This window comes from Triticum aestivum, chromosome 7B (genome assembly GCF_018294505.1).
Source record: "Triticum aestivum cultivar Chinese Spring chromosome 7B, IWGSC CS RefSeq v2.1, whole genome shotgun sequence".
Taxonomy (NCBI): Eukaryota; Viridiplantae; Streptophyta; class Magnoliopsida; order Poales; family Poaceae; genus Triticum; species Triticum aestivum.
Window position 1 is genome coordinate 109356517 of NC_057813.1, and position 10275 is coordinate 109366791.

The following is a 10275-nucleotide window of genomic DNA, read 5'->3' on the forward strand; positions in this document are numbered from 1 at the left end:
CATCTTCTAGAGCGAAATCTCAGTGGCATGCGGATGTGGTGGTTGGTGTTGCACGTGTGTGCGTGTGCACGCATCAGGTAAATACAGATGCATACGACGGGAGCACCAGCGGATTTCCGGCAACGCCATAACATATTCTGGGCTTTGGGCTTTTTCTCTCCGTCGCACAACAAAGCCTAGAGGCAGTAGGCCCACACGAGACGCACATGCTGGCCCAAGAGCCTAGGTCAGGGCTTTACACACTTGGACAGTCCTTAAAAATTACTGAATGGACCTAAGGAAACAAGTCGACCACACAAGAAAAGAACAGATATCTTAATACCATCTTAAAACGCAATCACACTACAGAGTGGAGCAAGCTCCAAAATCTCAAAATCGTCGTATCCTACCTCCTTTTACATATCGCTTACATGTCAGCATTTTCAGTTTACAGCAAACCAGGCAGGCAGGGCCAAGATGATTTACCTCTTCTTTCCCAAGAGGTCACCTCGGCGCTTAGCCTCTCTCTCCGCTGTCTGGACGTAGAATTCAGCCCCGAGCATGTCGTTTATCTCGACATTTGATGATACGCTCGCTTCCGCGGTCTGAATTATCAGCTCGACGGTCAGAGTGAATCCTAGGGCTGAAAGCACGCGCACAGCATTGGCAAGACGGCAAATGTGTCTCCTTGTTTCTATTGGGGTAAAAGTCTCCGCTTCAGCGCTCAGCTTCTGTTCGTCTTCCTTCAACTCAGCAATTTCACGCACCACGACATGCTCACCGACCCAGATGAAACCGTTGCAGCCAAGGATCAGGTCCACGTCATACTGCTCTAGATGATGGAAATGCAGCTTCCGGCGTTTTACCAGATACGCAGGCACCGTGAGCAATTGACCTCTCTGAAGCTGCATTAAGAAACTCAAGGCTATTCAATAACAAGTATCAACACATTAACATTTTTTCGATTCTGAAAAGATGAGATTGTAACTCCAGCAGTCAAACACAAATCATCAATCAATCTAAGTCATTATCAACAGTGCAAACAATACAAGGTATCAGGACTATACATTTGCTTGCTTTGCATTACTGCACAGGGTAATCAACATCAACTAGCATGCACATTAAGAGGTAGCAGATTTTTTTTCCCTGAGGACAATGGCAAGAGCTCTAGTGTCAAAAAACGTCTTATATTTTGATATGGAGGGAGTATTAAATAAGTTCAAAATAACTACAAGAGCCAGATTACAAAGGCGACACTTTCACAATATTGCATAACTAATCTGGGGGGCATTGAAAGGAACAGATTCATCGCATACAATGGCAACGTAACAACATAACCTAAACTGGCAGGGCACTGCGCAATAATAGTAGCCGACAAAGAGTTGGTCTGGCATTTACCTTTCCATATTTTTGACTCCTTGCTTGTAGATGAAGAGATCCATCATGTTGGAAACCACGAACTTCAGCCTGATAAATGATTTCATGCAAAGTAGTAGCCTCAGATTTTGAATTACTGATCCAGTACAAAAGCAATAGAGAGGCTGACAAACTATAAGAAATGAGAAAGGACATAGACAAGCCATATTTCCGATATCATGAGCTTCCCTGGGGAAAAACATTAAAATGAAATGCACAGAAAACTTGAAGCTTGGATACATGAATAAACTGAAGGCAATAAAACACAGAATGCCTAATTCAGGAATCCTTGCGTGTCAGAAAACAAAATGCGTTGATTACCAAAGCCATCAGGAACTAGTTCAAAAATGCAGAGCAAAAATGTTCACGCGAGAACTCTGTGCTGTACCAACTAACTAATCATGGTAGTCCACTAACCAGATACAGAAAACTTAAAAAAAAAACAGAACGGTGCATACAGCCAAATAGACACATGATGTCTCAAATTTCATAACTCAACAATCAGATTAATTTTGACTGTACAACAGTCAGATTAATTCCAGCATCAGATGAGACCAACAGACTGGTCCAACAGTATAATCTATGAGGATTCACAATCAGCAGTGAACAAAGATTAGCCATATAAATAGCAGGAAAAATCTAACACAGCGAGGCGACTCGTAATCAGCTGGGAGCCTTGGATAAAGATGCAACTGTCCATACTGTTTTTGCCGCCCTTGAAACTCTGCAGACAGCTCTTGATGTGGTCATCCCTAGTATTGTGCATGTATTCTTTTCTGAACCACCCAAACTATAAGCCGAGCAGGAGGCAAGGGAGGCAAGCTGTGGAAAAGTGCCTAGATAAATTGATGTGAAGTACAAGGTGGAATGGGAACGGCTGAAGCATGTTGTTTTGATGCCTATGGCACAGACGATAAGCACTTGACACTTTCTGGTCTAAGTTGTTTTGATGCCTGTATAATTGGAAGGGCTGAAGCATGTTGTGCCCAGTCATGTTTCGCTTAAGAAGTTAAAAACCTGAAAAGCCATGGTAGATGGCGTGAAACTGTGTGCTCTGTGCACCCATATTTGGATTTGTTTTTTCAAAGAGGTGTGCTGGTGTTGATTCCCAGGATGCGAGGTTGGTTCTGTTCTAGAAATTAGCAAGGGCCACATTTGGGGCGTGTTCGGTAGTGGCCTGGCTTCTCAAATCCTCGACTCCAAGTGTGGAGTCCAGCCGAACGCGGCCACTCCTGGAGTTTAGCGAGAGAAGCCGGTGCGGAGCGTAGTGCATTTTTCTAGGAGTTGCGGAGCTGGTCATTCCGAGCTCCCAGCTTCTCGAGGAGTTGGAGTTGGGTCAAATTACGTGGGAATGGCACCGCCAAGTGAGCGCACCGGTTCGCGTCTTATTTCGCGAGCGACACATCCAGCGAGCGCCAAGGGATTTCCTCCCTAGTCAGGCCATATCCACCGATAGAGAAGCTCCTGATGGCCCAGCCCATCTTTCCCACACCTTTTGGACTGCCAGCCTGCTCCTGATGGGCCACAAAGGGGCGATTTTATGGGCTTCAGGTTCGCTCCCTTGTGCAAGCGAGAAGCGGTGACACCGAACAGATTGGTAGCTCCGGGATGATCATGAGAAGCTGGAGCCGGATTCCTGGAGTTGGAGTTGAGGATTTATCGTCCATGGAGGGCTACCGAACACGCCCTTGGTATGCTCTTCCACTGTCGTGATTTCTCATATCCTATTCACTGTGCACTGTTTATATTTTCCATTTCCAGTTTCTAGTCCATGCAACACTCGATTTCACTTCTGTTCCATCTATTTACTACCACCATTCCGATCTGCTATTACTTATATTTTCCATCTATTTGTTACTTTGTTTAGAGTGTACGCTTTACATCTATTAGTTCCTCCACAGCTACACATCTTGGCCACCGTATGCTTCTGCCAGTTCCTACCACTTAGTCATAAATAATTATATTGGTCCACCCGGTTGCAAGATTCCTTCTATCTTCTACTTCTAGCCAAACCCATCTACTAATTTGCTGCTGCTTGCAAAGTGAAAGATCAGGGTTTCCAAAAGCCTCATATGCAATTTGAGTCGTACGATTCTGAATTAAAACAGGAACAATCACTGATCGAATGGTGTAGTGGCGAAAATGATGGCTCAACCTGATATCAACAAGATGACAAACAGAAGCAGAAGAAAATACTCCAGGACTAATAAATGCATTTGCAGTGAACACGTGCGGAGAAATATGACAAGCTGAACTCTTTGACAGCATTGTTCATTCGTATTTAGTGTTACATATGTAAGCAACAAACATAAATTCAATCATAGATAAGGGGAAAGGAGTGTGATACTTACGCAGACAACATCATTTTCTTCAAATATACTCCGCATATTAAGCTCATCAACCGCAGTTCTTCTTCTCTAATATTGGGATGGGAACAAAATATCAATTAAAAAACATTTTAGAATAATCAATAGTGACACATGTAACGTACTCCCTCAGTTTCGTAACATAAGATGTATTATGAAAATCGTTAGGACAAGGGTTTGACCAACAATTCTATATATATATCTATATCTATACCTACTAATAAAGGCAGGTGATATTCTTGGTTTGGTTTGGTCCATCGGGTATTTTTGCAAAAAAAAGAACTGACGTTTTTGTGCAATCAACCCGCACTCCATGACGTAATTTAGGAAAAAGAAACGTTTCGAGCTACCATCGTGGGCCGGCCCTTCTGCAGCGAAAAATAATTCTTGGTGTGGAGGGATCGAACCCACGCCTCCCCTTTAGGGTCGCAAGGAAAGAACCAGCTGGGCTGGCTTTCACTTCTGTCCAAAATAAGGATTCGCTTATATTAATTAATAGTACCACCTCGCTGCTTTAAACGAAATTCCACCAATTTATATGTCAGCAACTAGGACAATCAACAAGCCTCCTCAGGAATTGAAGGTAAATTTGCCAGAGACACCCAATAAATAATGGCATACATGGCAAGAAATAAAAGAGAGGCCTGATAAAGATAGAATATGCGCTATAAAAGAAATAAAAGAGAGGACGCAGAGGAGATTCGATAAAGATGGGATGTTGCGCTATTTCTCCTATAAAAGAAATAAAAGAGAGGACATGTATGACAAGAAATAAATAGTGTGATGAAATAGGGGCCAGTACCTGCGACATGTATGGCAAGAAATACATAGTGATGAAATAGACCATATCAAATGCAGCAATCTATGAGGACAAAAAATGTGTTGAACAACACCAACATCTTGTTTCAGACAGGTTGTAAACAACAAACCAAGTGACCCGTTAGCAAAGGGGTGGGTAAATTATCAGACAGACAATGTTGATGAACAACATTGGGCGAGCATAGAGGAGGCATGAGGAGTTCCGGAGCGACGTTTGACGTCAGAGTGAAGAGAGGACGAGCTCGGGACGGCGGCGCAAGGATGAGCTTGAGGTCGTGGAGCGGAGCCAGGAGCGGGAATACTGTTGAACATGCCCTAAGCTGGTGATGCTGGAACTGGAAACCGACCATGATGTCATGTCTCCGTAGTGTGCTAATGTATCATCTTCTGTTCTTGTCCATTTCTTTTACCCGTACCAACACCCCATTCCGCACATGACATGAATAAATGGATGATCACTAGCCCGTTTCTATGTACATATTAAATCTACATACATGCAAGCCGTGTTGAAATAGAAGACCTGGACCTGTGGAATCTTGAACTGTGCTTTTATAGGCTAAGACCATCTTTGTTCGGGCTGCAACTACAGATTCTCAGATTATAGACCATCTTTTGTAGACTAAGAGCACGTGGTATGTTTTTCTCCCATTGCAACGCACGGGCCCTTTTGCTAGTACTCTATTAATATGTACTTTATGTGATACTCCCTCCGATCCATATTAATTGTCGCTGCTTTAGTAAAACTTTCCGTACTCCCTCCGATCCAAATTAATTGTCGCTGCTTTAGTACAACTTTGTTGGTCAAATTATGGGTGGTTTTGAATACAAATCCAATGATATAACATTTATCTCACTCCAAGTGTATCTTAATAGACTAATTGTTGGTCAAACCATTGCTTAGCAAATCATACACCATGCCCATACACAAGGAAAAGAACGGAGTACCAAAGATGACAGTCACTGGTCTGTTTTAGCATGATGCAGCATTTCATTCTAAAATCAGAGAGAAACAGGTAAGTAATATTTCCAGCAAACCATGAAATTCCATGTTAGCTTACTGTTAAGTCAGCTAGAGAGGGTACTTTGATGCATGTTGAATTATCTGTTGACATAGTACATGGGATTATTTGCCTTGCAGATTCTATTGTGAGGATACCCCTGTGTACAGCTGCTGCCCTTTCAAACAAACTTTGGGAGTTCACACGGTAAAGGTGCAGAATAGCATACCTGAATTCCATCAGGCAAATTCATCGAAGAAAGCATCAAAACGGCATCTTGGCTAAAGTTTATCTCCAACCGCCAGCGCTTTGGAGCAATCTTGAAGAAAAAAATCAACACAGTATCTGATACTGGTCAGAAATGAAATGCATTATTTGCATGGGGGCTGAACAAGCAGAAAGTAAATCACACTGTGACGGCATGACTAAACTAACAGCTAGATTTGCCACACCCTTATTCAGATGGCCAGGTATTCAAAAGTAAATGACATGTGCCAGGATACCGATACAAATAAGTGGATCTACTACCCTATAAAATATAGCGGAACCAATTGCCCGATCCATGTATATGCTATAGAGATCTGGTTAAACACATTTCCAATTTTTAACAATGTCCAACGATACTCGTAGTTTAAAACTCAAGCTTTAAGCCAAATTGTAGAGCATTGCCATGCATTCCTGGCAGAAACCATGTCATAGAAATGAGAAGAATGTTGAAAGAGTGACACAAAGTGCACATACCTCGATGACACGGCCAACTATAATATCACCAACCTCTGGCTTATACCTGATAAGGTCGAAGAGAACAAAATGAGCCTTTCAGGTACCAGAACTAATTACAAACTCAATGCCTTACTCCCGGCTCTACAATAAGTCAATTAATATAACAAGCTATAATAAGCCCAGATACCTACAGTTTAAGCCGGCACAAATCATAAGCACCCCAGCTTTAATCCAACACACTAATATTTCAGTATGAAACTATAGTACCTCACCATGAGAACTGCACTTATCCATTCATCGAGTCAACCCCGAACCCGCTAATTCATTCATATGCACACCGTAATACTTAGTACAATAGCAGCGCCACAGCATTGCGAGGATTATCCAGCAGGAACACAGAAATGGCATTTGCTGGAAACTGACACAGCAGTGAAAAGAAGGAAGGCAGGGGGACAATACCTCGCCCGGAGCGTCCGGACGTAGACGAGCTTGTTGACCCGCTCCACGACGCCGCACAGTGTCGCCACCACCTCCCCATCCTGATCCGTCGTACCATGCCCTCTGCACGCCAAAAATACACACCCAACCAAAAAAATCAATCCGTCGTCCATCACCAAGCACGAGTGGGGAACGGATAGAGAGGGGAGGAGACGGGAAAGTATTACTTGAGGATGTTGTCCTCATGGTTGACGGGGATGTTGTCCGCGACGGTGACGGCGGCGGCGGACGCGGCCGCGGGGGCGAGGGTCTGGAGCTCGTGGAGGGCGGCCTCGAGGCGGACCCTCTGGGTCTGGTTCAGCGGGAGGTGGAGGTCTCTCATGGCCGGTACGCTGTGCCGGGAGCACTCAAGGAGAAGGAGGGATGCGTCGGCGGGTGGCGGGGGTCGGCGGCGATCGACGGCGGAAACTAGCAAAAACCCTAGTAAAACCTGCCCGGTCCACCCACCACCGTCGCGCTGAAAAGCCACTAGGTTGAGCCGGGCCGGTAACATGGAACCAAACTGGGCCTCACCCTTCAGGGCCAAGATGGGCCAGAACAAGAACGCAAGGACTAGGCGAGAGCTCCTATGTGACGCTCTTTGCGTCAAAGAGTTGACGTTTCGCTGAGGGCGGCTCACCTGGGCCGGCCCATTTGGCATTCGCAAGGTGAAAAAATGCGAAAACTGAGCGTGCTACCTCTGAGGATCGAACCCCCTGACTTTGATCTCATGCGCGCGCTGTGCTAGACACTGCGACGGGCTGGTTCTAGTGCTAGTAGTGCAGCGCAACACGTGAGGAAACTAACGACAGCGCCAAAAACGAAGGTTCACAAAAACTAAAGTCCCGTTGAGGGATCAAACCGAGGACCTCTTGCAAGAGAACCAGGTCACTAGCCACTGCAACTCCTAGGTGTCAATGTCTGAAATGGGAGCCTGCTCTATATGAACTATAAGCAGCAACATATGTAAAATAAAATAAATTTTGAACATGATTTTTTTGAAAGGTAAATATATTTTGAAACGAAAACATTTTAGAAATTGTGAACAAATTTTAAAACGTCAAACTTTTTTGAACATGGGAACATTTGTTGGGATTCTCAAACATTTTTTGAAAAAGGAACAAAATTTAAAACGAAAACGTTTTCAGGAATTTTTAAAAAGACACAAGCATTTTCTGAAAAACAGGAACAAAAATTGAAAACGAGAACATTTTTCAAAGTTACAAATTTATTTTCCAAAGCACGACATTTTTTCAATTTGTGAACAAATTGGCAAAGCTGGAACATTTTTTGAAATTCCCGAACATTTTTTGAATTTGTTAAATTTGTTCGTGTTTCTTTGTGAACAAATTTTGAAAGTGGGAATATTTTTAAAATTTGTTCGACAACATGAACATTTATGAAATTGTGAACAAAATTTGAAAGTGAGAACATTTTTTGAATTTATGAACAAATTTGCAAAACGTGCACACACTAAAAATTGAAAATGAGAACATTTACTGATTTTTAAAATGCAAACATATATTTAAAATTTTGGAACATTTTTTGTATAAGAAGTGAAAACATATATGAAGTTCTATACTTTTTTGGAATTTGTGAACAAAATTTCAAATTAGGAACACTAAAAATATATGAACAAAATCTAAAAAGTGCAATCATTTTTTAAATTTCGGAATGTCTGTTGAAAAAGAAAAGTAAACTTGAACAGGAAAAAAGAAAAATGAAATAAATTCAAAAGAAAAGAAAATAAAACAAAAATAGAAACAGAAAAATGAAAAAAGAAAAGCCAAAAACAAAAAAGGAGGGTAAAGAAAAATGAAAAATGAACAGAAATATACAAATAAAAAATCAGTACAGGAACCTTCTAGAAGGTTCCCAAAATTGGAGAAAACCAGCTGGAACCTTCCAGAACATTCCCAAAACCGGATTCGATGTAAAGCACGCCTAGCTTTTAAATGGGTCGGCATGTCTGAGTCGATGGATGTGCGGCGCCTCGACAATTTAACGTGAAATGCGTCAAATAGGAAAATTCGTACTAGGCATCGGGGCGCCGGCCCAGAGTTTCTGCCTGTCGCGCCCTAGCCGCCCGATGCAGTGAGTCGGGTCTGTCCAATCTGCATCTCAACCCTCGACTCGTTCTTGTTCCTTCGGTCAATGCTTCCAAGAAAAGGCAATGGCTCCGCTCACGTGTCTGGTGTCCCTCCCCGTTGACGCTCCTTACGTGCGCTAGTGTCGCTTGTTCTCAGTGTGGTCCGTCCCCAGTTGCAGCACCCCTGGTTCGTCGTGGCTCCGCCGCAAGCAGGTCCTACCGGGCGAAGGTCGCAGTTACGACAAAGGAGTGCCACCCCGTGGAGCTTGCAGCAATGTCGTTCATCGTCGAAGGCCGCATCTCCGGAGAAAGTCGTCTAGTAGTTCAACACCAGTCCTTGGAGTTCATAACCGCTGCGGCTCCGCAATGAAGTGGTCGTAGTAGTCGGTTGCATCAAAATAGTTGAAGCTTTTCGTGTCAATGAGTGTAGCTTTTTGGTTGTGTACTCGCAGGTTGAAGCTTTCTGTAAAGCCAGTTGAAGCTTTCCATAAAGCGAGATGAAGCTTTTCAATTCAACAGCTGAAGCTTTCCAATTCAATGGTTGTAGCTTTTTTTTATTTCGTAGAGGTCGAATGAAAATTTCTCTATTTCGTGAGATGAAACTTTTTCAAATACGATTTGAATCTTTCACATGAACGGTTGTAGCTTTTTTTAGTTGCATGGGTGGTCTGTCGAAGCTTTTTCAAACTACGGTTGAAGCTTTTCATATAAACGATTGTAATTTTTTGAATTGCACGGTATCCGGATGAAGCTTTATATATCGTGGGTTGAAGCTTTCAAATCAAACCGTTGTAGCTTTTTGGGTCATTGGTTGCAGCATTGGTGGAGGAGCAAAAATGCTTTCAAATTCATTTCAAGAGAAGTTGGTTGCAGCGGTGGGGGGAGGAGGTCGTGCCGGCGTGCTTGTAGCATCTCTGGTGGGCGGTTCCAACACGTATGCAGCTGCTCATAGACGGCATATCCCATGGCGGCTTCTAACTCCGACTCGTCGGGGCGGAAGGAACCTGCAGGGGGCATTGGACGAAGTGGGTGTGGGCGCTAAGGTTGGAGGTAGGGACTTGCGCGGGATTAAGGCTAGCCAGCGGTGGGATCCGAAGGAGGAAAACGAGGAGCGTGGTCACCAGCAGCCGGCTGAGAGAGAGAGAAGGGATCGGGAGAAAGAAGGCAGAGGAAGAAGAAGATACGGTGGGGCAGGGTGATGTGCGAGAAGTATGATGGGGCCTCAACCGCGTGGCTCACGCGCGACCATCCCGAAGATTCAGCCCATCCAATGGGCACAAGCGTTTACTAAATCTATTTGGCGCAGAGGTCACTAGTTAGAGAACAACTTAATGGAGGATTGTCTCAAGAAAAAATTTAAGTGCAGGTTTACCCCTTGTGGAGACATGCTGGGTCACTTTTGGTGTTC

General features: G+C 43.7%; 1 protein-coding gene across 1 annotated transcript; it reads right to left on the reverse strand.

Moving 5' to 3' along the window:
• Positions 1-300: 300 nt before the first annotated feature.
• LOC123158903 (exosome complex component RRP4 homolog) lies at positions 301-7249 on the reverse strand. Its single transcript, XM_044576716.1, has 7 exons — positions 6967-7249; positions 6761-6862; positions 6320-6365; positions 5808-5897; positions 3747-3812; positions 1378-1446; positions 301-884 (listed from the first exon to the last, which is right to left on the reverse strand). The coding sequence occupies exons 1-7, from the start codon at positions 7119-7121 to the stop codon at positions 462-464; spliced, it is 951 nt and encodes a 316-aa protein (XP_044432651.1). The 5' UTR covers positions 7122-7249; the 3' UTR covers positions 301-461.
• Between the last annotated feature and the right edge of the window lie 3026 nt (positions 7250-10275).

Excerpts from the sequence above, each read along its gene's own strand:
- LOC123158903 (XM_044576716.1), bottom strand. The coding sequence starts at position 7,121 with ATGAGAGACCTCCACCTCCCGCTGAACCAGACCCAGAGGGTCCGCCTC. Across the intron at positions 6,863-6,966 it reads CATGAGGACAACATCCTCAA|AGGGCATGGTACGACGGATC; the intron begins GTAATACTTTCC and ends TTTGGCGTGCAG. Across the intron at positions 3,813-5,807 it reads ATTTGCCTGATGGAATTCAG|AGAAGAAGAACTGCGGTTGA; the intron begins GTATGCTATTCT and ends TCCCAATATTAG.